The following is a 27720-nucleotide window of genomic DNA, read 5'->3' as shown; positions in this document are numbered from 1 at the left end:
TCTTCTGACATTTGTAACAAATATTATAATCTAAATTTTTGTTGCGTCAGGGCATGATCTCTTAATGAGACCTGGGGGCAGTAATGTCTCTATATCTCGACATGGCCCACAATATTTGGAGCCACTTTGCCCATAATGTATAACGGGTAAAAGCTATTTGACTTAACTATGGATTATCTTTTAAACAACTGAATTAAATGTATTATGGATTATTTTTTTAATAAAATGTATATTTTTATTCCTAACAATGGTAGATCAAGGTCAAAAGAAATAATGTAGATCCATGTTTCAGGTCAAGAGAGATTATGAGGAAAAGATTAATAGGAATTTTTCAAAACTAATTTTTTTCAATTATGATGAGGAAAAGATTAATAGGAATTTTTCAAAACTAATTTTTTTTAATTATTATGATGTAATGAAATTATTTCATTTTTTTAGTTAATAGTTAAGTGGTTTGTATCCAAATAAATTTATTATTTATTTATATTAAGAATTTTTTTATTATTTATATTATTTTTTTACAAAATAAAATAATATCTATATTTATTTCAGTTTTAAAATTTAATAATATCTATATTTATCGTATTTATTTTTAAATATTTAGATTTCATACTTCAATTTATGGAGTTAAATACTATTATTTAAGTTAAAATTAATTGGTTATTATTAATATTACATAATATTTTTTTATAAATTCAATATATTTAAATATATTACCAATAAAGCTATATAAATTAAATGATTAGTAAATGACAATGTACCACATTTTATAGTAGATACTAAGATTCATACATCTAGCATTATCAAGATTAAAAAATTAACAAAAAATAACTAAATTATAACTTCATTTTAAATTGTTATCATTATCATTAATTACAAAAATAATTAATATATGAGTTAAACATATATATTTTTAAAAAAACATCCAAGGAGAAAAACATAGTAAAGCAACACCAATAGCAATAAGAGTTGATGATATATTTTTTTATTTAATTGAAATATATATATATATATATAGATAATTACTTTTGAAATAAATCTCAACTCTCTATCTTAAACACTACTAAAAATATTTTTTGGATGTTCTAAAATTCCTACAATTTTTGTTTAATAATTATTGATAATGAAATTGAAATTTTGAAAGTTATACTTTTCAAAATAAAATAAAAAATATATAATACAATTTAATTGCAAACTAATAATCAATATTAAATTTAATATTGTATTAGTTAAATTTAATTTTGTATAATTAAGATAAATAATTGTTATTCTCTATATTTATGTCTAAATTTTAATATAATTTTTAAACATAAATTGACACTAATTAAAATGATTAATTTTTTAAATTCATTTTAATTTAAATTAATATCAAAATTAATAAAAATAAGTAAAATTATATATTTTCCATTAGTTTAAATTAAAAAATTTCACCTAAAACACCAAAAAAACAATTTGTGGATTAAATGTCCATTTCTATAATGTCAATTAATCATCATTAGAAATGTCTAATCCTTGAATATTAATTCATTAATGAAGAAACTTAAAGATATCTCCATTACTACTAACATAAAAGAGAGAGGAAGCTCAACTTTAATTTGAAGCATGTGCATAATGTCAACGAATCATCCTTGAATATTTATCCATTAATGAATGAAATTAAAGATGTCTGCATTACTACTATTGTATTGTAAAATGCAACATAAAGGAGAGAGGAACTCAACTTTAATTTGAAGCTTTATAATTAATTAGTGTGAAAGTGGGTTCTAAAAAGTCAACCTTTGCACGAATACAATCGTGGTGGTTTGTTATGGATTCTTCATTTTTTTTTAACATATTTTTGATATTTCTAAAATAGAAATTAAAGTGTGATATATTGAATGTATTGTAGTTTATTATTTAAAATATGTTTTAGTCATAAATACAAAAAAAAAATACTAATTTGTAATTAGAAAATAAAGATTTAAGAGATTAAAGGAAATGACTAAAGATAAAATATCATTATGGAATTGTGAATAGGTACAAGTGCTAACATTCAAAAGTAAAGCTTCCTTTGAGATTAAATCTATTAGAACATTATAGTCCCTGTAATAGTGAAGGATATGAAGATCAATAAACTGTTGTTATGATTGCTAGATTCTCCTTTTCTATGATTTCAAGTGAAGGATTATATGATCCACCTTTCCATTTAACCAATCCACTATTATTTTGGAATCCACCTTTCCATTGAACCAGTCCACTATTATTTTGGAATCACCAATCAATTTAAAAACCTTCAGCTACTTCCACAAATCTAACCTCTAAGCACACAATAGAGCAATCAACTCAGCAACAAAGTTTGTACCACTTCCAATTCTCATCTTACATTTTAGAACCACATTAGGAGGGAATGAAATGAAAATACTAACCCCACAATTCTCCTTTTGAGAGGCACCATCAAAGAAACCCCATACATTTCTGTTAGATAGCACTAGTTTCCCGATAATTTTTGTCTTCTTCAATTTCAAGGGCTTAATTTGTTTTCGAAAAGAAACTCTAAAATTATGTACAATTATTGTTGAGCATACAACATCATTCTGAAAAAGAAATGTGTTTATCCCTAAACAAATGTGGCACATTCCAAATATCGGGGAAAATTTAGAATGAGACAAATTAAATCTCTAAACCCAAAGCCATAAACTTTCTTCAATAGAGTTCCCAAACCACCAACATTTTATTTCTAAAATTGACGAAGCCTATTTCTAAATATTCTTCACAAAAAAAGAATAAATAAATAAATAATCAATAAATTAACTATCCAAGACATGAAACATAGAATGGAGAACCTTCCCATCTATTTTTTGCTAAAACATTCCAAGTGAAGATTTTCCTTCCAAAAAGACCATTAAAAAAGATAACATTTGCGAGTGTCCGATGGTTTTGAACTAAATTAATCGACCATTTTAATTCGAAAATCATATTTTGCTAAATCAAAACATTATATCCCTACTTTGTTAAAATAACCTCATAGCTTATTTTTAAACCATATTCAAAATATCCTCTTCATGTTATAACTCCCTACTTTGTTAAAATTACCTCACAGCTTATTTTTAAACCATAAAGATATCCTCTCCATGTTATAATATTTTTTCCCGATGATTGTCATCTCTAAATTATTTCATTATTATGATATTTGTTCATGAGTCATGATTTGGAAAACATCACTAATATATGGCTGGAAAGCTTATCCGTTAATATAGGGAAGAATACACGTGGAAATAATGGAATGTTTATATTTATATTTATATATATATATATATATATATATATATATATATATATATATATATATATATATGCCTATAGGCCTTCCTTTGGAACAGACTTTCGTCGTTCCTTTGGCTCCCGTGCTGACACGTGGCATCGGATTTCAAATGGCAAAACCAGGAGTTTTTCAGCGTGACGGTTCTGCGAGGGAGTGGTGTCAAAATAGAGCGGAACAGTTCTGAGGGAGTGGCGTCGTGGATATTTATGTTCTGCGAGGGAATGGCGTCGTTGATATTTATGTTCTGCGAGGGAATGGCGGCGTCGTCTAACTGTTCTGGGGTTCCTTTGGATGTTAGAGCAGAACCTGATCCACGGTTTGTTTTCCAGTTTGTTGGACAGCCTGACGCCCTGAAGACAGTCCTCACATTTTGCAAGCGCAAGGAAAAGTTCATCAGCCCATTTTTACCTGTGACAGAGGTGATCGCTATTTCTGTGTTCATTTTCTTTTCATTCATTCTATCCATCGGTCTGTTGAATGCAAGTATTGCTGCTGCGTCTTTTTTGGTTATGAAGAGAGGAGGCTTTCTCCACTACAGCTAGGGTTTTGACCCCTGCTGCCAACTCGCTGCAGGTAGCTTTCATCACGTGGTCAATTTTTACCCTAAATCCCTGACGCCGTGAAGACAATCCTCACATTTTGCAAGCGCAAGGAAAAGTTCATCAGCCTATTTTTACCTGCAAGTTTAGCCGTGACAGAGGTGATCGCTCCAGGCAAGTTTGTTCATGGCTTCTTTCTTAGTCTTTGGATGTTTATTTATATATGAAAATTTTTTGTTCCACAATAATGCCTTAACCACCTATCTTCTCTGTGGTTATGCACTGTTAGCTTATTCAAACTCTCTGCAATACTTCCTTTGGAATAGACTTTCGTCGTTCCTTTGGCTCCTGTGCTGACACGTGGCATCGGATTTCGAATGGCAAAACCAGGAGTTTTTCAGCGTGACGGTTCTGCGAGGGAGTGGCGTCAAAATAGAGCGGAACAGTTCTGAGGGAGTGGCGTCGTGGATATTTATGTTCTGCGAGGGAATGGCGTCGTGGATATTTATGTTCTGCGAGGGAATGGCGGTGTCGTCTAACTATTCTGGGGTTCCTTTGGATGTTAGAGCAGAACCTGATCCACGGTTTGTTTTCCAGTTTGTTGGACAGCCTGACGCCCTGAAGACAGTCCTCACATTTTGCAAGCGCAAGGAAAAGTTCATCAGCCCATTTTTACCTGTGACAGAGGTGATCGCTATTTCTCTGTTCATTTTCTTTTCATTCATTCTATCCATCGGTCTGTTGAATGCAAGTATTGTTGCTGCGTCTTTTTTGGTTATGAAGAGAGGCGGCTTTCTCCACTACAGCTAGGGTTTTGACCCCTGCTGCCAACTCGCTGCAGGTAGCTTTCATCACGTGGTCAATTTTTACCCTAAATCCCTGACGCCCTGAAGACAGTCCTCACATTTTGCAAGCGCAAGGAAAAGTTCATCAGCCTATTTTTACCTGCAAGTTTAGCCGTGACAGAGGTGATCGCTCCAGGCAAGTTTGTTCATGGCTTCTTTCTTAGTCTTTGGATGTTTATTTATATATGAAAATTTTTTGTTCCACAATAATGCCTTAACCACCTATCTTCTCTGTGGTTATGGACTGTTATCTTATTCAAACTCTCCGCAATACTAGATTAGTACAAGCCTTTTTTATAGCCTCCATGAAACATACACAATTGCATATGTTCCCTCTTCTACGAAAGGGTGCAGTTGGAAAGCCATGTCCTGAGGCATGAATGCGTAGCTTTATCCCCAAACGTTGAATGCTTATAAATTCAAGGTCATGATTAGGGAAAAACTAATAGGAATTTTCATTTTCTTTTGGGAGAAAGGCAGAAATTGAGAAGAGCAAGATGAAAGAGAATAACTATAGCTATTTCCGTTTCTGGTAAATACAGTTATGTCCAAAGTGGGAATTCTGTGGATGAATTCGATTTTGAGTATGATTAAAACAAACCTGCAAACCGGGGATCTATTTGGTTGTGGAGTTCTTATACCATATGAGGGTTTTCTCCACCTGAAATCTGTGTATTACTATCTGCATTCTCTATTTCTGTGTTCATTTTCTTTTCATTCATTCTATCCATCGGTCTGTTGAATGCAAGTATTGCTGCTGCGTCTTTTTTGGTTATGAAGAGAGGCGGCTTTCTCCACTACAGCTAGGGTTTTGACCCCTGCTGCCAACTCGCTGCAGGTAGCTTTCATCACGTGGTCAATTTTTACCCTAAATCCAGCCTTGAGCAAAAAACCGTGGTGTTCCAAGCCCCTGTAGCTAAGACCTCAAAGCATGGAGCTCATCAACCAGAGAGAGTATGTTTCCTCATGAAGTTATTAGAAGTGTCAAAGAAAATAACTATTCCATTTCCCAGGTGTAAGGCTCTTTTATTTGTTCAAAAGTTTTTGGTTGATAAGTTGATGGGCCAGTGGTTGAATCACAAGGTTTTAGGGCTTTGACTAGAAGAAAAACTACTGCTGATGAAAGGATCCTTAAGTTTCATCCTTTATGGAGACATATATATTGCTTTCCTGTTTGAATGAAGGAGGAAAGAAGCTTAATATTTCACAGTGGCCCTTATTTTACGCGCTATTGATGGTTTTATTTGAATTGCAGAATGCTGGAATTCAACACTTTTACCTTTCATTTTCACTTTAGTGTACTTTCTTCGCTAAATTTGTTCCAACATCTGAGCCTATCTCATGCATATTTGTATTATGTATCATGGTTAGTCAAAAGTGTGACCATTGTACTAGACCATGCTTAGTAATCTATGTAAACTGTTCTTTTCATCCAGATGGTTTCTCTAGACCTTTGAGGTTTGTATCATCTAACTGGGCTGATCTGTTTATTAAATATGAATTGGGCCGACCTGTGCATGTGAGACTTGGGGTTGGCCCCTTTGGAAATTTCAAATTTGTTCATGAGTTATACGGAAGTGACAACAAAAAACTTATACATCCACTGCTAAGGGAAGATTTGGCGTTCTTACATGATGAGTGAAGGAGATCGACTATTTGGGGCTTTTGATGCTGAGCATTCACTTTGAAAGTCCACTTACCCATTTTGGAGGATACATAGAGATTGTACTTACTGGTTTTTGTGGAGGAAAGGAGCACTTGGGAGGCCTTTAGAGGCTGGATGTGGCATCTTGAAGGGCCTTCTTTGCATCATTTGTGGAGGGAGAAACTGACATACTAACAATTCCACACCTAAGGATAGTTAGGAGGTGAGGTCATACTAACAATTCGACACCTAAGGATAGGTATGAGGTGAGGTCATTCAAAGCCTTTCGTTTCTGGTCATGAAATTACATTGGTTGGTAAGGCTAAAATTATATTCAAACTGCCCACATTCTTTCTCCTTTCACATCATACTCCATTTCGATCTTCTTAACTTTGTACAAAAAGAAAATGGGAATTGAATTACTCCTCTTTTGCAGATCGCTGCATTTAGGTGGATTGGTCAGGCTGCAAATAAATAGAAACTGCCCATGATAGTCCGCAATCTGGCCACTGTTATGTGACTGATGGAATCTGATTGTTGGTATGGTCTGGCCGCTGTTTTCAGGGTCCTGTTTCTGATAGTTCTTCTATATGCCTGGACTGAAGGACTGTGTGAACTTTCAGATTCAATAGCTATACATGGTGTTTGAAGAGCGTGTTCACTATATGCAATGCCTGCTTTTCAACATCCCTAAAATGTGCAGAAATGCACAAGCACAGTGAGTACACCCGCATATAGCATATTAAAGAAAAAAAATTGTGCATTGTTCACATGATACTTAATATATCATAAATTATTACAAAGCCATATGGAGTCCAGTCAACCTTTTAGAAGGGTCTGGAAAGGGTAAATTAAGTGAGTGAAATACATGGCAAATGCCTTGATTGAACAAGATCTCTTAATGTGTAGGATCAGTATTAGGATTGGCTGAGAAATTTTCCTATTTCATTGATGTTTTGCCGGTACTGCAAGAATATAAGCATTTTTGAGCCGCTTAAGGTGCTTCTAAATTCCAACAATATGTAGCTTTTCCCTGAAGAAAATGGGAATTGAATTACTCCTCTTTTGCAGATCGCTGCATTTAGGTGGATTGGTCAGGCTGCAAATAAATAGAAACTGCCCATGATAGTCCGCAATCTGGCCACTGTTATGTGACTGATGGAATCTGATTGTTGGTATGGTCTGGCCGCTCTTTTCAGGGTCCTGTTTCTGATGGTTCTTCTATATGCCTGGATTGAAGGACTGTGTGAACTTTCAGATTCAATAGCTATACATGGTGTTTGAAGAGCGTGTTCACTATATGCAATGCCTCCTTTTCAACATCCCTAAAATGTGCAGAAATGCACAAGCACAGTGAGTACACCCGAATATATCATATTAAAGAAAAAAAAATTGTGCATTGTTCACATGATACTTAATATATCGTAAATTATTACAAAGCCATATGGAGTCCAGTCAGCCTTTTAGAAGGCTCTGGAAAGGGTAAATTAAGTGAGTGAAATACATGGCAAATGCCTTGATTGAACAACATCTCTTAATGTGTAGGATCAGTATTAGGATTGGCTGAGAAATTTTCCTATTTCATTGATGTTTTGCCGATACTGTAAGACTATAAGCATTTTTGAGCCGCTTAAGGTGCTTCTAAATTCCAACAATATGTAGCTTTTCCCTGAATCAAATAACAAGCATTTTGTTAACGTGGATTACCTTCGGTCGTTAATATGAGAGGTTATTCTCCTCCCCGTGTAGGTTGTGCCCTTATTATTGTTTCACCATCAACAGTTAACCTTCTTAGATTAGATTCCCCATTCATGTCACATCTACTTTGACTAGAATTCTGTATTGTGCTGAAATTGATGAATTGCAGGTACTCCCCTCACGGGAAAAAGAAACCTCTTGTTCTATTATGGAGACAACCTTGACACCGAATGCCATTCCTCTATTGCTGAATGGTTGCACCGAGATTCAACCACTACTTCAAATAATCGATGTAGGTTCCGTTACCTCATTGAAAACAACATCCTCGCACTTCCACATTACTCTATCTGATGGAGCACATCAACATAAGACTTTGCTACCATCCGCATATGGCCCACAAGTTGTCTCTGGAGACATCCAAATTGGATCAATAATTCTGCTCAAAAAAGCAGCTTGCACAGTGCTCCAAAACTCCTCGTAAGGCCCACCATTTGAAATCACCCTCTTTTACTTTTTCCCGCCTAGCCGTTTTTTGCATCAAACGAAGGAAAATGGAATCTTTATTAATTCATTTCTTACTTGTTTACATAAGGTCCATTCGAGTCGTTGAGCTTGAAGTTGTGAAGCGCACAGCAGCGTTGATGAAGGACACATCGACGCTGCAACATGCACAGGCGGGTTCAGCCCAATTTAGCTCTTTGTCAACTAAAGATACCTTGCCCTCTTCAGTTACCCCACCAACTACGGCAACAACTACAACACTTCCATTCACGGCACTCAACCCTTACCGAAAGTATTGGTCTATCCAAGGTAGAGCATTTGCGAAGACATCATTGAAGTCATACAACAATGTGCGAGGCTCAGGAAAAGTTTTCGGATTTGACCTTATCAACCGTGATAAGGAAGAGATCCACCTTTCTGCATTTGCTGAACTGGCCGAATCTCTTTACAATCTAATTCAGGTTGGGCAACTATACATTGTATCAAATGGCACAGTGAGAGAAGCAAATCCAAACTACAACCACCTCAAGAACAAATGGGAGATTTACTTGTCTGTTGCTTCCACTATCAATCCATGTCCTACAGATGATCCAACATTTCCCTACCAGAGCTTTCACTTCAGAAATATTGCTGACGTAAAAAATGCACCTCCAAATACAAATGTAGATGTCATTGGTGTTGTTACTTCCACGTCACCTGCATCAACAATTCGACGAAAAGATGGAAGTGAGACATTAAGGAAAACACTCATACTAAAGGACAGGTCGGGTTTTAGCATTGATGTAACATTATGGGGAGAACACTGTGACTATATCGGACAGCATCTTTCTGAATTCTACTCTTTCAACAACCCACCAATTCTTGCAATCAAAGGAGGCCGCGTGTCTGAATTTAATGGCACCAGTATAGGGACGATACCAACGAGCACTCTCACAATAAATCCACAGGTTGAAGAAACTCAGCAACTACATGCATGGTTCCGTGAAACCGGCTATAGCTCTTCTTCTCCATCTTTGAGTAGAAACTATGGTGTTGCTTCGAAACGTGCCCTGCCACGAAAGACGTTTCATGAGATTGCTGGCATGCAGCCCTCTGATAAAGCAATTTGGGTTTCAGTTCGAGCAACAATTACTGCTCTTCATATGGATGACTTCTACTTTCTAGCATGTCCACTAGATTTCAATGGAAAACAATGCATGAAGAAGGTTGTGGAGCATTCTAACAATCTTTGGCATTGTACAAAATGTAACGGTGACTTCCCAGAATGTGACTACCGTTACAAACTTAAAATTGAACTACATGACCACACCGGGAATCTACAAAACGTCACAGTTTTCAATATCACCATGATAGATGAAAATACAAGTAGGCAAGAAGGGAGGAGATGGGGGAACCCGTCACCATCAGTGGCCAAGAAGGGGCCGATTTTCCTGCAAAATATATTTTTTTCAAGTTTGTTTCCTGTTAAGTTCAGAGAATCCTTCTGACAAGTAACAGAAAACTCCAATCACCCACTATGGTTGGAATCCAAATGATATAACAAAGTTAGATATTTATGTCAGATTATTATCAGAGCCACCCGTCTGTACTTCCAGAGCTCCCGAAACCACGTGCAGGATTTCAGAAAAAGAGAGTCGCTGGATTGTTGTTGTCGATTTTGCATTTGTCTGAAGGATTTGATGTACAATGATGAAGAAGATGCGTTGAACTCCAAAGCATTACATCAGAAAAGTGCCAAAACCAAGATGTGAGTATCTAGAAACTAAAATCATTAGACCTCCCAATGAAAACATCACACACTATAGATAAAGATACTTAGAGAATGGGCAATGCACACATTTCCATTAAAACAACATTAAACAGGTTCAAAACCCAGAGAGGACCACTGGTTATGAAAACTCAAAGACATGGCTCACATCAGAAAAGGATAAGATTGGTCACATACATACCATGAGGGACTGCACCAAAGGAACCATCTCAACTAAGTCCCTGTACAGGTCTTTATCCACATGTCCATTTGTCTGTGACGACACAGATGGTGAAGAAGGTCCAAAGCCCAATCCAGCAGCAGGATAAGCCATGTCATGCATACCGTCATATCCTCTAACATCCTTCCAGCTCTCCCTGAAGAATTGTTGATCCATTGCCATAGAACTGTTGCTCTCCATGACAATTTAACACCCAAAACTGCAAATTCTGCGAACTCGGTGACTACAACAATGTAGCTACACTACGCTAAAAAATGGCAGTTTACTGAGAAACCCATGGACCCATTTCGTCTTTGTGCCATTTCTACATACCCAAATGCTCAAAACCGTCAAATTCCTCAGGCTAAGTCAGGATCTCCTGTGCTCCCCTGGTTTTTCTGTCCAATGACGGAATCCCAGCACAAGATCCGTGACAATTTCTCTACAGAACCCACTAAAACGTATGTGGGTAATCTTGATTCCGCAAATAGAGGAAAACACCAATCTTTCTCAGTGTTCAGATCTCAATTTTCTTGTCATATTAACACCCTCTGCCGCTTGGTTGGATTTTCTACGTCTCCAGACAGAATTGTTTTGAACATTGTAGTGTGAAATAAGAATGAACGAGTTAGAGAATTATAACCTCCGATGACAATGGACAGACTTTTCTGCAGCGCTGAACATTGACCCCCCTCAAGAATTGCAGGCTGAGAACAGACACAAATCGAATTGCTCTCGGCTCTTGCCCTGTTGCTATAGAAAAAGGAGCAGTTGGATTTCTGCGCGAATATATACACGACGCTATACTAACTGCAGGAAGATAACTGCAGGAAGTTAACACGACCCGCCATTCCCTCGCAGAACCACTCCCTCGCAGAACTGTCCCGCTCTATTCTGACGCTACCTGCACGAGACTGAAAAACTCCTGGTTATGCCATTCAGAATCCGACGCCACGTGTCAGTATGAGGAACGAAGGGGCCATTCAGAATCTGATGCCACGTGTCAGCACGAGAGCCAAAGGAACGATGAAAGTTTGTTCCAGCTGCCAACTCGCTGCAGGTAGCTTTCATCACGTGGTCAATTTTTACCCTAAATCCAGCCTTGAGCAAAAAACCGTGGTGTTCCAAGCCCCTGTAGCTAAGACCTCAAAGCATGGAGCTCATCAACCAAAGAGAGTATGTTTCCTCATGAAGTTATTAGAAGTGTCAAAGAAAATAACTATTCCATTTCCCAGGTGTAAGGCTCTTTTATTTGTTCAAAAGTTTTTGGTTGATAAGTTGATGGGCCAGTGGCTGAATCACAAGGTTTTAGGGCTTTGACTAGAAGAAAAACTACTGCTGATGAAAGGATCCTTAAGTTTCATCCTTTATGGAGACATATATATTGCTTTCCTGTTTGAATGAAGGAGGAAAGAAGATTAATATTTCACAGTGGCCCTTATTTTATGCGCTATTGATGGTTTTATTTGAATTGCAGAATGCTGGAATTCAACACTTTTACCTTTCATTTTCACTGTAGTGTACTTTTTTCGCTAAATTTGTTCCAACATCTGAGCCTATCTCATGCATATTTGTATTATGTATCATGGTTAGTCAAAAGTGTGACCATTGTACTAGACCATGCTTAGTAATCTATGTAAACTGTTCTTTTCATCCAGATGGTTTCTCTAGACCTTTGAGGTTTGTATCATCTAACTGGGCTGATCTGTTTATTAAATATGAATTGGGGTGACCTGTGCATGTGAGACTTGGGGTTGGCCCCTTTGGAAATTTCAAATTTGTTCATGAGTTATACGGAAGTGACAACAAAAAACTTATACATCCACTGCTAAGGGAAGATTTGGCGTTCTTACATGATGAGTGAAGGAGATCGACTATTTGGGGCTTTTGATGCTGAGCATTCACTTTGAAAGTCCACTTACCCATTTTGGAGGAAAGGAGCACTTGGGAGGCCTTTAGAGGCTGGATGTGGCATCTTGAAGGGCCTTCTTTGCATCATTTGTGGAGGGAGAAACTGACATACTAACAATTCCACACCTAAGGATAGTTAGGAGGTGAGGTCATACTAACAATTCGACACCTAAGGATAGGTATGAGGTGAGGTCATTCAAAGCCTTTCGTTTCCGGTCATGAAATTACATTGGTTGGTAAGGCTAAAATTATATTCAAACTGCCCACATTCTTTCTCCTTTCACATCATACTCCATTTCGATCTTCTTAACTTTGTACAAAAAGAAAATGGGAATTGAATTACTCCTCTTTTGCAGATCGCTGCATTTAGGTGGATTGGTCAGGCTGCAAATAAATAGAAACTGCCCATGATAGTCTGCAATCTGGCCACTGTTATGTGACTGATGGAATCTGATTGTTGGTATGGTCTGGCCGCTGTTTTCAGGGTCCTGCTTCTGATAGTTCTTCTATATGCCTGGACTGAAGGACTGTGCGAACTTTTAGATTCAATAGCTACACATGGTGTTTGAAGAGCGTGTTCACTATATGCAATGCCTGCTTTTCAACATCCCTAAAATGTGCAAAAATGCACAAGCACAGTGAGTACACCCGCATATAGCATATTAAAGAAAAAAAAATTGTGCATTGTTCACATGATACTTAATATATCATAAATTATTACAAAGCCATATGGAGTCCAGTCAGCCTTTTAGAAGGGTCTGGAAAGGGTAAATTAAGTGAGTGAAATACATGGCAAATGCCTTGATTGAACAAGATCTCTTAATGTGTAGGATCAGTATTAGGAATGGTTGAGAAATTTTCCTATTTCATTGATGTTTTGCCGGTACTGCAAGAATATAAGCATTTTTGAGCCGCTTAAGGTGCTTCTAAATTCCAACAATATGTAGCTTTTCCCTGAAGAAAATGGGAATTGAATTACTCCTCTTTTGCAGATCGTTGCATTTAGGTGGATTGGTCAGGCTGCAAATAAATAGAAACTGCCCATGATAGTCCGAAATCTGGCCACTGTTATGTGACTGATGGAATCGGATTGTTGGTATGGTCTGGCCGCTCTTTTCAGGGTCCTGTTTCTGATAGTTCTTCTATATGCCTGGACTGAAGGATTGTGTGAACTTTCAGATTCAATAGCTATACATGGTGTTTGAAGAGCGTGTTCACTATATGCAATGCCTCCTTTTCAACATCCCTAAAATGTGCAGAAATGCACAAGCACAGTGAGTACACCCGAATATATCATATTAAAGAAAAAAAAATTGTGGATTGTTCACATGATACTTAATATATCGTAAATTATTACAAAGCCATATGGAGTCCAGTCAGCCTTTTAGAAGGCTCTGGAAAGGGTAAATTAAGTGAGTGAAATACATGGAAAATGCCTTGATTGAACAACATCTCTTAATGTGTAGGATCAGTATTAGGATTGGCTGAGAAATTTTCCTATTTCATTGATGTTTTGCCAGTACTGTAAGACTATAAGCATTTTTGAGCCGCTTAAGGTGCTTCTAAATTCCAACAATATGTAGCTTTTCCCTGAATCAAATAACAAGCATTTTGTTAACGTGGATTACCTTCGGTCGTTAATATGAGAGGTTATTCTCCTCCCCGTGTAGGTTGTGCCCTTATTATTGTTTCACCATCAACAGTTAACCTTCTTAGATTAGATTCCCCATTCATGTCACATCTTCTTTGACTAGAATTCTGTATTGTGCTGAAATTGATGAATTGCAGGTACTCCCCTCACGAGAAAAAGAAACCTCTTGTTCTATTATGGAGACAACCTTGACACCGAATGCCATTCCTCTATTGCTGAATGGTTGCACCGAGATTCAACCACTACTTCAAATAATCGATGCAGGTTCCGTGACCTCATTGAAAACAACATCCTCGCACTTCCACATTACTCTATCTGATGGAGCACATCAACATAAGACTTTGCTACCATCCGCATATGGCCCACAAGTTGTCTCTGGAGACATCCAAATTGGATCAATAATTCTGCTCAAAAAAGCAGCTTGCACAGTGCTCCAAAACTCCTCGTAAGGCCCACCATTTGAAATCACCCTCTTTTACTTTTTCCCGCCTAGCCGTTTTTTGCATCAAACGAAGGAAAATGGAATCTTTATTAATTCATTTCTTACTTGTTTACATAAGGTCCATCCGAGTCGTTGAGCTTGAAGTTGTGAAGCGCACAGCAGCGTTGATGAAGGACACATCGACGCTGCAACATGCACAGGCGAGTTCTGCCCAATTTAGCTCTTCGTCAGCTAAAGATACCTTGCCCTCTTCAGTTACCCCACCAACTACGACAACAACTACAACACTTCCATTCACGGCACTCAACCCTTACCGAAAGTATTGGTCTATCCAAGGTAGAGCATCTGCGAAGACATCATTGAAGTCATACAACAATGTGCGAGGCTCAGGAAAAGTTTTAGGATTTGACCTTATCAACCGTGATAAGGAAGAGATCCACCTTTCTGCATTTGCTGAACTGGCCGAATCTCTTTACAATCTAATTCAGGTTGGGCAACTATACATTGTATCAAATGGCACAGTGAGAGAAGCAAATCCAAACTACAACCACCTCAAGAACAAATGGGAGATTTACTTGTCCGCTGCTTCCACTATCAATTTATGTCCTACAGATGATCCAACGTTTCCCTACCAGAGCTTTCACTTCAGAAATATTGCTGACGTAAAAAATGCACCTCCAAATACAAATGTAGATGTCATTGGTGTTGTTACTTCCACGTCACCTGCATCACAATTCGATGAAAAGATGGAAGTGAGACATTAAGGAAAACACTCATACTAAAGGACAGGTCGGGTTTTAGCATTGATGTAACATTATGGGGAGAACATTGTGACTATATCGACAGCATCTTTCTGAATTCTACTCTTTCGACAACCCACCAATTCTTGAAATCAAACGAGGCCGCGTGTCTGAATTTAATGGCACCACAATAGGGACGATACCAACGAGCACTCTCACAATAAATCCACAGGTTGAAGAAACTCAGCAACTACATGCATGGTTCCGTGAAACCGGCTATAGCTCTTCTTCTCCATCTTTGAGTAGAAACTATGGTGTTGCTTCGAAACGTGCCCTGCCATGAAAGACGTTTCATGAGATTGCTGGCATGCAGCCCTCTGATAAAGCAATCTGGGTTTCAGTTCGAGCAACAATTACTGCTCTTAATATGGATGACTTCTACTTTCTAGCATGTCCACTAGATTTCAATGGAAAACAATGCATGAAGAAGGTTGTGGAGCATTCTAACAATCTTTGGCATTGTACAAAATGTAACGGTGACTTCCCAGAATGTGACTACCGTTACAAACTTAAAATTGAACTACATGACCACACCGGGAATCTACAGAACATCACGGTTTTCAATGATGCAGGGAACGAGCTCATGGGCATCACAACTAAAGACCTGTTCCTACTTTCTATCGAACCAACTGATCTACATGAAATTTGTGGCCGGATTTCAGGGCACCTCTTCCAGCTAACACTTTCCATTAAAACAGATTACTTCAACGGTGTTCAACGCTTGCAACCAATACTGATCAATTCAGAGGAAATTCAATATGCCTCTGCATGCAAAGAAGCGCTCACTGACATTCAAGCACTGTCCGCTTCAAAACGACCTATTGTTCGCCGTCTGTGAACTTTTTCTTAGGGCGTCATCTACCACGCTTGTTTGTACATAAACAAACATTTCCACACAACTAATTGTCTCATCTTTGTAAATTACACACCCATGTTATTATGATGAAACCTGCAGTTTTCAGTGCAAATACTCTCTTCCATTCGTTCCAACATATGTATGTTTGCCATTTACATTCTACGTAATATAAATATCAACAGATGTAAAGAGTCACTACATATCTTTGTCGTTCGTTGTCTACATGCTACACATTGATCCCTTGCTTGCTAAGCTATTCATTTTATCGCTCAAACATGTCAAACAAAAATTTTTCTAAGAAAAGGGAACAAATTATTTTTAATCTTGTTTCTCTCCTCTCAATGATAGATACTGAAATAACATATGGTTTCATATCATTCCTAATTGCATGTTTTCCCTTCTACCTAATCTACCTATCTTCACCGATGTTGAACTAAAAAATTTTAAATCTAAGTTCAAAATATAATGTTCCAATTTCACAATGGATGTGCACACAATAAAATGAGATACCAAACATGCACTACTTGTTTACGAAAACTAACAACTACTACTTGTACTTGTTTAGATATGCCACCAAACAATCAACTTGCGGACAAAAACAAGCGGCGGCGTATTCTTTATGCACAACAGAAGGATCAAATAAATGCACGACGTCGACTACTTTATGAACAGCACAACAACCCTACTACTTCCTCTACATCCCTTCCCACCTCAAATGAATATAACCCTCCCCTTAACGAAGAACACCGTCGCTTTCGAGAAAGGATTGATGGACTTTCTACCTTGCATGTTTGCACAACATGCAAGGAAGCATACCCAGGAATGAAAACAAAGCTCTTCCACAATAGACTCTCTTGTTTTCGTTGTGCATCATCTAAATCTACCAATCGTTTTTCTGAACTAAACAACATGGACCCTGGAGAACAACCCTGTGTCCTTCACCAATTAACCCAAGTTGAAGAAATGCTCATCGCACGTGTCAACCCCATTCTACAAGTCACTCATTCCCGTGGTGGTCAATATAAATATAGTGGCCATACAATTAGTTTCCCTCAAGATATCACCAGTATTGCCAAATACTTACCCCGGATGCTCTCTGACTTAGACATCCTCATTGTGAAAAGGCAAAATCCATCTGAAAAGGCTTACGAATTCTACGTTTGCAAATCACGTGTCCTTGCAGCCCTTGAATACAAAATAAAATATGACCCTTACTACCGTGATGTTCAATTGAATTCATCTACAATTTCTACGCTGCCAGATCTCCCTACAGACATTTCTTCTCTTCTCCACAATGTAACCACCTCCTCTTTTGAACCCCATCAAACCACTACTGATTCCACTTATAATCCTGATGATGTCATGCTACCTCCATTAGAAATCCAACCCTCTTCTTTTGTTCCAGTCCTCCCAAATTCATTTACCGAACGTGACCACATTTGTAACTATTTGCACTCGACCCATTCAAGTTCAACAAGCTCTATCGATTGGCCTCCGATATCTCCAACCGCTATAAATGAATACAACACCATCAGCCTCCTTGCCATGGCATTCCCCACACTCTTCCCTACAGGCATTGCAATGATCATGAAACCAAGACTTACAAAAGTTAAAATGCATGAATATGCTTTGCACTTGCTTCATTACCATGATAACCGCTTTGGCCAACACCCAAGATTCCGCTACTATCTTTATAACATTCTAATGCGCCACCGTAGCCAAGCAACAACCAGTGTTTTCGTGAAGAAGTACATTGAGAACAACTTGCCAACAACGGTGTCAGACCTACGCCAGTGTCTTCATGACTCTCCAGATTCAAGATTGCCAGAGCAAATAATGAGGTTTGGGTCAGCTCTACGAGGAACACGGTCTTTCTGGAACAAACGCCGATCTGAGCTAACTGACATGATCACGCAAATAGGAAGCCAAACGTTCTTCTTCACTCTCAGTGCAGCTGATACTAAATGGCATGACTTGCACACGATCATGCCCACAAGTGTTCATTCCACTTCAGTCAACCCCTTCCAATGGAAAATCCAAAACATAATTAAAAACCCACATCTAACAGCCCAATATATGCATTGTAGATTTACAATTTTCCTTGAAGAAATCCTTCAAAAAGGCCTCCATGCAACCGACTACTGGTGCAGGTATTATTTAATATCCATATCCCTCTACATTAATTTTATACATTGCATATACATGTATTAACTGAATGTACCCTTCATGTTATATTCAGATACGAATGGCAACATAGAGGATCCGCACACATTCATGGCTTCCTTTGGCTACAAAATGCACCAGACATGGACACACTTGATTGGGACAATGCATTAGAAATTGCTAATGCACAAAAATATTTCGACCACTACGTAACTGCTTGGAATCCACGTCAGGCAGAACACCGAACTATTCCGCTTCACCAGTCAACAATTCATAACCCGTGTCTCCTTGACACAGCAGCAATATTCGCATCCAATCAATTTGAAGACTACACAGAGCTTGTCAACTGCGTTCAACGTCATACAAAGTGTCATGAATCTTCCTGTCTGCGTAAGAAAGACAATGTGCTTAGCTGCCGATATGGAGTACCGTGGGAATTGAAGTCCACTTCTTCACTTTTCATTGATGATAAGGGTCATAAAACCTATGTCCCTGCTCGCAATGATGAAAGATTGAATATTCACAACGCCGATCTACTCTCTATTTGGAGAGAAAATGTTGATTGCCAACCAGTCCTTTCTCGCCATGCTGTATTGAAATATATTTCAAAATATGCAACAAAAGCAGAGACAAGATTTGAGAGCTACCGTCAAATGCTATCGCGACTATCACAAAGTGCCCTTCCAGAAGCACCTACTAGTGGTGTCATCCGGAAACTTCTTACAGAAACCATTGCAGATAGAGACATTGGTGCACAAGAAATATGCCATATGTTACAAAAGCTACCTGTAAGAATGTACAGGGTAAGTTCCACAGAAAGAATACCAAAAGGACACCGCTCACAACCAGATCTCAAATCAATACACCAGTATTTTTGACGTGGTTAAAACCCTCAGAGTGCAAGGAGGGAAACAGTCCACGGCCTGTCCCAACGTGGGTACTACAGGCAATTTATTAATCAAAGAATGAAAATTTACATAAGCTTCTCTCATGCACGGATTACACGAACAATGACCCTCCATGCGCTTTAAATAGAACTCATGGACCAATCGGGTGTCAAGCCACGGATCAAGTGTCGGTAATACCGAGGTGAGAGTGAACCGTCGGATCACTACATATCGTGACCGTCGGATTGTAAGTTACAAAATGTACAACGGTAAAGAAACACACTTTACCTAACTCTAACCTAACTCTATACTAGACCAAGTTGAACTTAACTATATCCTATGTGTCGGAATATCCTAACATCCCCCCTTAAGAACAACTTGGGATAGGATTGAAGGATTTACAAATATGACACAATAGGAGAAGGAAGGAGGCACTAGAGCCTATCCCCCCTTAGTGACAACTTCCTGAACTCCAAGCATATATCGAAGTTTAGTGAACTTCGCCTCTGTGAGAGCCTTTGTGAAGATGTCTGCAACCTGATCATCTGTTGGACAATATTGCACTTCAAGAACATGGTCATGAATGAGCTTTCTGATGAAGTGCATGTGTAGTTCAATGTGTTTGCTGCGCTGATGCTGGACTGGATCTTTGCATAGCTGAATGGCACTTTGATTATCACACCAAAGTGTGGTTGGATGCTGCTGCTCAAAGCCAAACTCTGATAGGATCTGACGAAGCCACAAGGCTTCCTTACTAGCTTCCACGGCACCACGATACTCTGCTTCTGCTGACGAAAGAGAAATGGCAGCCTGTTTCTTACAAGCCCATGTAATAGGTCCTGAACCAAGAGTGAAGACATAACCGGCAGTAGACTTCCGATCATCAAGGTCACCAGCCCAATCAGAATCAGTGAAACCAACTAACAGAGGAGCTGCTTTGGCACTGTAATGAATCCCAAACTGTACTGTACCTCGAACATAACGAAGTATTCTTTTAGCTGCTTTCCAATGACTTTCACGGGGGTTTTGCATAAAACGAGCAACAAGGCCAACAGCAAAGGAAAGATCAGGACGAGTATGGGTTAAATACAAGAGTTTTCCGACAAGTTGACGGTATAAGGTAGCATCAACTTCAGGAGAAGTACAAGAGACTGAAAGTTTGACTCCAGACTGAAAGGGAGAAGGGGCTGGCTTACAGTCTTCCATGTGAAAATGACGAAGAATATCACAAGCATACTTGGACTGGGAAAGGAAAATACCCTCTTGGGATTGCAAGACTTGAAGACCGAGAAAATAGTGTAAGTGTCCTAAGTCTGTCATTTCAAATTTCTTTTTAAGGCTGGACTTCACATGGTTTATAAGGTTGGGATCACTACCAGTAAGAATAAGATCATCAACATAAAGAACAAGGATGATAAGAGAGTTGCCCACTTTCTTGGTGTAGACAGTATTGTCAGAATGACACCTAGAAAAGCCAGATTCTAAAAGAAAGCTATCCATTTTGGCATACCAAGCCCGAGGAGCTTGCTTGAGGCCATAAAGGGATTTCTTAAGTCGACAAACGAGGCTGGAGTCTGTTTGTATGAAGCCAATGGGTTGTTCCATATAGATTTCTTCCTGCAAGTCCCCATGCAAGAAGGCAGATTTAACATCCATTTGATGGACTTCCCATTTTAAAGAGGCAGCAAGGGAAAGAACAAGGCGGATAGAGTTCATTTTGGCAACTGGAGAGAAGGTTTCAGTGTAGTCAATGCCTTCAACCTGTGAAAAGCCCTTAGCAACTAGACGAGCTTTATGTTTATCAACTTTCCCATCTGGTCCATACTTGGTTCTGTAAACCCATTTGCATCTAACAAGTTTGCGTCCCTTTGGTAGAGGAACAAGATCCCATGTATCATTTGTCATCAATGAATGATATTCTTCATTCATAGCTGCTTCCCAATGTGGATGGCCTGAAGCTTCTGCAAAAGTGTCAGGATCATGATTTACTGGAGCTTGAGCCAGTAAAGAAGAGGCTCTTTCAAACTGAGAACGTGTACGTCGCTGATCTGTAGGATCACCGGCAAGATCACCTGCTGCATCCCGAGTAGCACGGACCCATCTTGGAAGTTGAGGATCCTGAGAAGGTGGGGGAGGATTATCATCCTCGCTTTCATCATCAGAAGAAGAAATGTTTTCAAAGATAGAAGAGATAGGAAGAGGTGGCACATCCGCCGGACTAGGCTCGCAGGCCGATTTATTTTCATCAAATTTTACATCTCTTCTAATGATAACATTTTTGGACTTAAATGGAATAAGTCTATAACCTTTTACATCTTCAGAATATCCAACAAAAGTACATTTCTCACTCTTAGGTTCTAAAGCTTTATGCTTTTCATCTGGAATATGGGCCCATGCTTCACTTCCAAACACACGAAAGTGACTTACATCTGGTTTAATGGAACTCCAAGCTTCTTCTGGAGTGATATTCTCTAGAACCTTAGTAGGAGTGCGATTGATTATATAATTTGCACAATTAATTGCTTCGGCCCAAAAACTAAGACTGAGTCCTTTAGATTGCAGCATACAATTAGCCATTTCCTTTAAGGTGCGATTTTTCCTTTCAGCTACACCATTTTGTTGTGGAGTGTATGGAACAGTATGTTGCATTTGAATTCCATTTTCGGTGCAAAAGTTGATGAATGTGTTTTTAACATATTCTCCACCATTATCAGTTCTTAGCTTAAGAATTTGATGTCCAGATTGTTTTTCAACAAATGCTTTGAAGGCCAAAAAGGTGGTAAATACTTCGCTCTTGAGTTTTAAGAAGTATACCCAAGTGCGTCTGGAGAAATCATCAATGAAAGTTAAGAAGTACTTGCAGCCAGAGAATGAAGCAACAGGAAGAGGACCACATAAATCACTGTGCACAAGCTGTAAAGGGGCTGAGGCGTGCCAAGAGGCACGTTTGTCAAAACTGTCCCGATGATGTTTTCCGAGTACACATCCGGAACAAACACCATCTTTGCAAGATACCATAGGAAGACCTGTCACCATATTTTCTTTACATAGATGCTGAAGGGAGCGATAGTTTAAGTGACCAAACCGCTCATGCCAAAGTTTGCTCACTTCATCATTATGAGCAACAAATACTGAGGGAAGATGGGATGACCCAAAGTTGTGAAACTTATACAACCTTTTGGAATCATCAGCAAGACCAGTAGCTAGAATCTGTTTAGGATCTTTTAGATCCTTGATTACAACATCATGAGGTGAAAATTCAACAATTTTACCTTCACCTGAATGAGTTATCTGATAGACAGATAGAAGGTTGCAGGATAAGTTTGGAACACATAATACATCATTGAACTGACCATTGTCTAGATGAACAGTTCCAGTCCCTACAACATTAAGAGATCTATCATCACCAACATATATATTTTGGTGTTACAATCATTTAAAGAAGAAAACATGGCTTGGTTTTTGGCCATGTGACAAGAGGCTCCAGAATCAATGAGCCACTCATGAGAATGAGAAGAAGAAGAAGATACATTTAATGCATAACCAGACTGAGATGATTGACGATGACATGCAGAAAGTGCCGTTCCGGAAGTTGAAGTTGAAGTAGGCTCCAGATGGATGTTATGTTTCTTCATTGCGGCTTCCAAGGCTTCCATCTTCTTAAAGCATTTAGATTCTAAGTGGCCATCTCGATTACAAAAGTTACAATGTCTATCAGTCTTCTTCCATTTGTTTTTATTGGTCTTATCATTTTGCTGAAATGATCTTTCATTTTGAGGCTGAGATGGTTTAGGACCATTCTTTTGAGGATATGACTTCTTAGGATTCTTTGAATTTGGTTGCTGCTGGGCGGCTAACGCTTTCGTGGAAGAGTTTCCAAGATTAAGAAGACCAAGGTGTAAGAGTTTTTCTTGTTCTCTTATTAAGGAATCACAAAAGGAGTCAAAGGAAGGGGCCTTGTAGTCTTGTCCTTGACAAATGAAAGCTTCCCTTGTAGAATGGAAAGTGGAAACAAATACAGAGTAGGCTGGTCCCAACTTAGTAAGGATGGAATAAATAAGGTTACCATCTTCTTTCTTAACTTTAACACCTTCCAAGAGATATCTAAGGGTCTTGAATTTGGACAAGAAATCTTCAATGCAAGAAAAATTATTAGGATCCAAAGTAAGCAGCTCATTTTCAAGTTGATGGGATCTAATTTCATTTTTAATCCCAAAAACTTTAGCAAGTTTTTCTAATGCTTCATGAGGAGTCTCAAGTCCTGCAATGTGGAATCTAAGATCAGGAGAAATAGACATCCCTATCAAACCACGTGCTTGATCTTGTCTATTTTCCCATTTTGCCGCCTTGTCTTCATCTTTTGGTTTCTTCTCTTGGTTTGTGGCTATTCTGAAGAGACCTTTACTTCTAAGTAAATCTTCCATGTATTCTACCCATTGGAAGTAGTTAGTGCTGTCAAGAATGACTTGGCATGGACTTTCCATTTTTTTTTAAAAACTGAAGCTGAAGATGCTGAAAGTAAGTGTACCAATGGATAGATCTCGAAAAAATAGGCGGTTTTAAAAAAAACGGCTCTGAAAAAGGCTTCCGGATGAAGAAGTTATGGCTTTTTGAAAAAAAATTGTTGACGTTGCCGGCAAAGTGCGCGAATGTGCGGGAATGAAAAAATCCGCCCCCACAAAATGGAGACTTGAACCCAAGACCTCTACTCTCTAAAAATAGCTTTGAACCAATTGATCTATACAAAAAATTTGAGAGAGAGAGAGAGAGAGAGAGGGGGGAGGGGGCCTCGGTTTGCGTGCTTGCCTTGAGAAAGCTCTTTTTCCCTACAAAACACAAAACACAAAACCCAACACGAATATGCAAAGAAAAACGAACCTTGCGGCTCGAAGTTAGCTTTAGCCAAAAAACTAGAAATTTTTTAAAAAAATCTCAAGGTTAGCTTTAGCCGAAAAACTAAATATTTTTCTCAATGTTTCTGATTTTCCGAGATCACACTAAGGTGCAGGGAAAAGAGCATACGCATGAGAAAAATCCTTCCTTTCTGTTTCTGATTTGCCCAGATCGCACAGAGTCGCAGGGCAAAGAGCATACGCAGAAATGAAAGGTATAGATCCGGTTAAAAAAAAAGGCTAAATAAACTGAGACCGAAATAAGCAGAGAGAAATTAACAGTAAACTGCAAAAAAAAACACTGTATACCTCCCGATCTGAAAAATGACGCAGCTAGGGCTACCGGAAACCTTTTCGCATGAAACGAAAGGGGTTCCTCACTGGAACAGATGCTCCAAACGCAACAGAGCAGTCCTCTCGGCCCGAAAGCAGTCAGAAACAACAGATCTAGGAAACGACAGCCGCATGCAGTTCTACCGGCTTCAGATTTGGATCACCAACGGACGCGGCCCTCAAATAGCTCTGATACCATGTAAGAATTTACAGGGTAAGTTCCACAGAAAGAATACCAAAAGGACACCGCTCACAACCAGATCTCAAATCAATACACCAGTATTTTTGACGTGGTTAAAACCCTCAGAGTGCAAGGAGGGAAACAGTCCACGGCCTGTCCCAACGTGGGTACTACAGGCAATTTATTAATCAAAGAATGAAAATTTACATAAGCTTCTCTCATGCACGGATTACACGAACAATGACCCTCCATGCGCTTTAAATAGAACTCATGGACCAATCGGGTGTCAAGCCACGGATCAAGTGTCGGTAATACCGAGGTGAGAGTGAACCGTCGGATCACTACATATCGTGACCGTCGGATTGTAAGTTACAAAATGTACAACGGTAAAGAAACACACTTTACCTAACTCTAACCTAACTCTATGCTAGACCAAGTTGAACTTAACTATATCCTATGTGTCGGAATATCCTAACACTACCTCTCTCTCTTTGCAGCCGTACATTCCGTTCTTTGAATGTCAACAAGGCTGTTTTTAAACGTGTTTCGCAAGATACTGAAAATCCTGGTTCGACACCCAACTTTATCGTTGCGTATATGAACAGGCCTGCCTCACTAGAAGCACTGCCCCTCCTTGAAGCTGCTCGCTCGTGGTCATATTCTGCCCAGCGGAGAAGAAACCACTGGAAACACATATTCCCCCCAATGATTGTACATGTCTTGCCCCATTACAATGTCATTCCTTCCTCTACTAATCCTTCTTATTCCACCTTCTGTTGGAGTGAATTACTCTTGTATTTCCCCTTCCGAACACTCCCTGATGATATCGGTACAACTGATGCAGAAATTATTGCACACTGGGAACAAAAAAAGGGTGCATATACAGCATGGCATGTCCATCGCGAACCCGAAAACCCACAAAGCCCACCTACTGAAGATCAACCTACCCCACACACCCCCCCTGATTCCATTCAAATGAATGAATGGAAAATCCTCTCTCAACTACACCCAGGTTACAATATTGCAATTGATGACCTCGACATGATTGGCTACCACGACTTCGATGTCAACCACAATTGGTCACAAAATACTGTCCCTCCCCCTTTGCAAGAAATTGCCATCAATTTCATTGAATTCAACCGCTCACCCATTCAACACCAACATCATTCATTTTCCAACCTTCCCCATGAGCATACATTATCCCCCACCCAAAGCATAGCTTTCACCGCTGTTTTTTCACACTTCAAAACCCCTTCGCCAAAATCCCCACGGAAGATCATCGTACAAGGAACAGCTGGCACAGGAAAATCCCATTTGATTAAATGCCTTCACCAAGCATTTGTCGAAAACTCGCCAGCCAAAAAAAACCCTTTGTTGTTACTTGCACCAACTGGCGTTGCAGCTTTCAACATAAATGCCCTCACAATTCATTCTGCCCTTCATATCCCTATCCAGACAATGCATCCTCTCGAAGGGCAGCCGCTCCTACACCTGCAAGAGCAACTCCGTCATGTAGAATACATCCTCATTGACGAAATGAGCTTCATTGGTCCAAAAATGCTTTCTCGCATTGACGATCGTCTAAGAGAGGCATTCCCTCTTCATCGGAATACACCATTTGGTAATCGCTCAATTATCCTTGTCGGAGATTTAGGCCAACTACCACCTGTAAAAGACATTCCTTTATATGTTGGGACATCACGTGGCACTGCACTTTGGCGCAGCTTCGACATATTCATAACACTTTCAACCGTATTCCGTCAACAAGGAGCTAGCTCGTCCCAGGTTGCTTTCCGGCAAATACTTTCAAATCTTAGGAATGGAATATCTACACTTGAAGATTGGCAACATCTAATGTCAAGAACAAGTTCCTCTCTTACACATGAAGAGAAATGCACATTCGACGAGTCCATGCACCTATTCGCAACAAACAACGCAGTTGTCTTGCATAATAAGAAAATGCTCAAACAATTGAACATCCCAGTAGCACTTTCCTCTGCGGAACAACAAAGACAGAAAACTCCTACTACAACAGAAGATGAGCACCTACCTGCAAAGGTGCTCCTATGCAATGAACAAAAAGTTATGCTCACCAGCAACTTATGGGTACATGCAGGCCTTGTCAATGGCGCGCTTGGGAAGGTCATCTCAATATTTTATTCAACTGACTCAAAGCCCCCAGCATTACCATCCTTTGTGGTTGTTGACTTTCAACAATACAGAGGAACACCGTGGGACATTTCACACCCAACATATGTACCCATTCCTCCCATCACAAGGGGTGCACGCCGTCAGATACCACTTCAAATGGCATGGGCTTTAACGATACACAAGTCACAAGGAATGACATTAGACAAAGCAACAGTGGACATCGGCACCAGAGAACGCCAAGGGCTAACATTCACTGTAATTTCAAGAGTGCGGTCGCTAGCGGACATACACATCAATCCAGCATTCCCATTCTCCCGCATTGCACAATTGCACAAGAATCCATATCTTAAGCGTAGACAGCAAGAGGAATCATTCCTTGCATCAAAATCTATCCAGGATAATACAATTTAGCCAATCATACAACCTGCCTTCCAGAATTACCCACATGGTAAACACCACTCACTACATAACGAAGTTTCACATACATTTCTTACTATTACATTTAATTTCATATGATTTTATACTCATTTGGAATCGTTTAATTTATTTCGAATATTCAAACAAAATCATCAAACATATTCATTGTCAGTTACAGTGTTTACTTTTTGGATGCCAACAGGTATGAATACATGCTACCTACGACAGTTGTACGAGTGTTGCGAAGAAATCCAGCAACAAGAACTTACATTACAAGATATGCAGACAAGGATCCTCCCACAACAATCCATGCCACTTTACCGTTTGCGCCCAGCAATTACGTTGTTAAAGAATATAAGGAAACTACTTAAGATTACAATTCACATCCATGAAAGGGATGCACACAGGCAGATGCGACATCAACTGCAGGAACAGCTCGCACAACATGGCACCACAATAAACACTAACTGGTGTTGTCGATGCCATGGCCCATCATGCATATATGATTAGCGGCTCATTCTCAATTACATCTCTACATAA

At 39.1% G+C, this 27720-nt stretch overlaps 2 protein-coding genes across 2 annotated transcripts; both read left to right on the top strand.

Moving 5' to 3' along the window:
* Window positions 1-14577: 14577 nt before the first annotated feature.
* On the top strand, window positions 14578-16138 carry LOC149254777 (replication protein A 70 kDa DNA-binding subunit E-like). Its single transcript, XM_089454835.1, has 3 exons — window positions 14578-14988; window positions 15347-15569; window positions 15789-16138. Exons 1-3 carry the CDS (start codon window positions 14578-14580, stop codon window positions 16136-16138), a joined length of 984 nt encoding a protein of 327 aa, XP_089310961.1.
* A 1632-nt stretch (window positions 16139-17770) lies between these two features.
* LOC149254776 (uncharacterized) lies at window positions 17771-27551 on the top strand. The gene is made up of 4 exons (XM_089454834.1): window positions 17771-17997; window positions 18396-19122; window positions 25141-26843; window positions 27383-27551. The coding sequence occupies exons 1-4, from the start codon at window positions 17771-17773 to the stop codon at window positions 27549-27551; spliced, it is 2826 nt and encodes a 941-aa protein (XP_089310960.1).
* Window positions 27552-27720: the final 169 nt, after the last annotated feature.

This window comes from Pinus tabuliformis, chromosome 7 (assembly GCF_031772625.1).
Source record: "Pinus tabuliformis cultivar Carrire ecotype Pingquan chromosome 7, CPIR1, whole genome shotgun sequence".
NCBI lineage: Eukaryota > Viridiplantae > Streptophyta > Pinopsida > Pinales > Pinaceae > Pinus > Pinus tabuliformis.
Note: the sequence above shows the minus strand (reverse complement) of the source record. Positions and strands in the feature narration are given on the sequence as shown.

Excerpts from the sequence above, each read along its gene's own strand:
- LOC149254776 (XM_089454834.1), top strand. The coding sequence starts at position 17,771 with ATGCATGAATATGCTTTGCACTTGCTTCATTACCATGATAACCGCTTT. Across the intron at positions 17,998-18,395 it reads TTGCCAGAGCAAATAATGAG|ATACGAATGGCAACATAGAG; the intron begins GTTTGGGTCAGC and ends TGTTATATTCAG. Across the intron at positions 19,123-25,140 it reads TACCTGTAAGAATGTACAGG|GCTGTTTTTAAACGTGTTTC; the intron begins GTAAGTTCCACA and ends AATGTCAACAAG.
- LOC149254777 (XM_089454835.1), top strand. The coding sequence starts at position 14,578 with ATGGAATCTTTATTAATTCATTTCTTACTTGTTTACATAAGGTCCATC. Across the intron at positions 14,989-15,346 it reads CTCTTTACAATCTAATTCAG|CATCTTTCTGAATTCTACTC; the intron begins GTTGGGCAACTA and ends CTATATCGACAG. Across the intron at positions 15,570-15,788 it reads CTATGGTGTTGCTTCGAAAC|AATGTGACTACCGTTACAAA; the intron begins GTGCCCTGCCAT and ends GTGACTTCCCAG.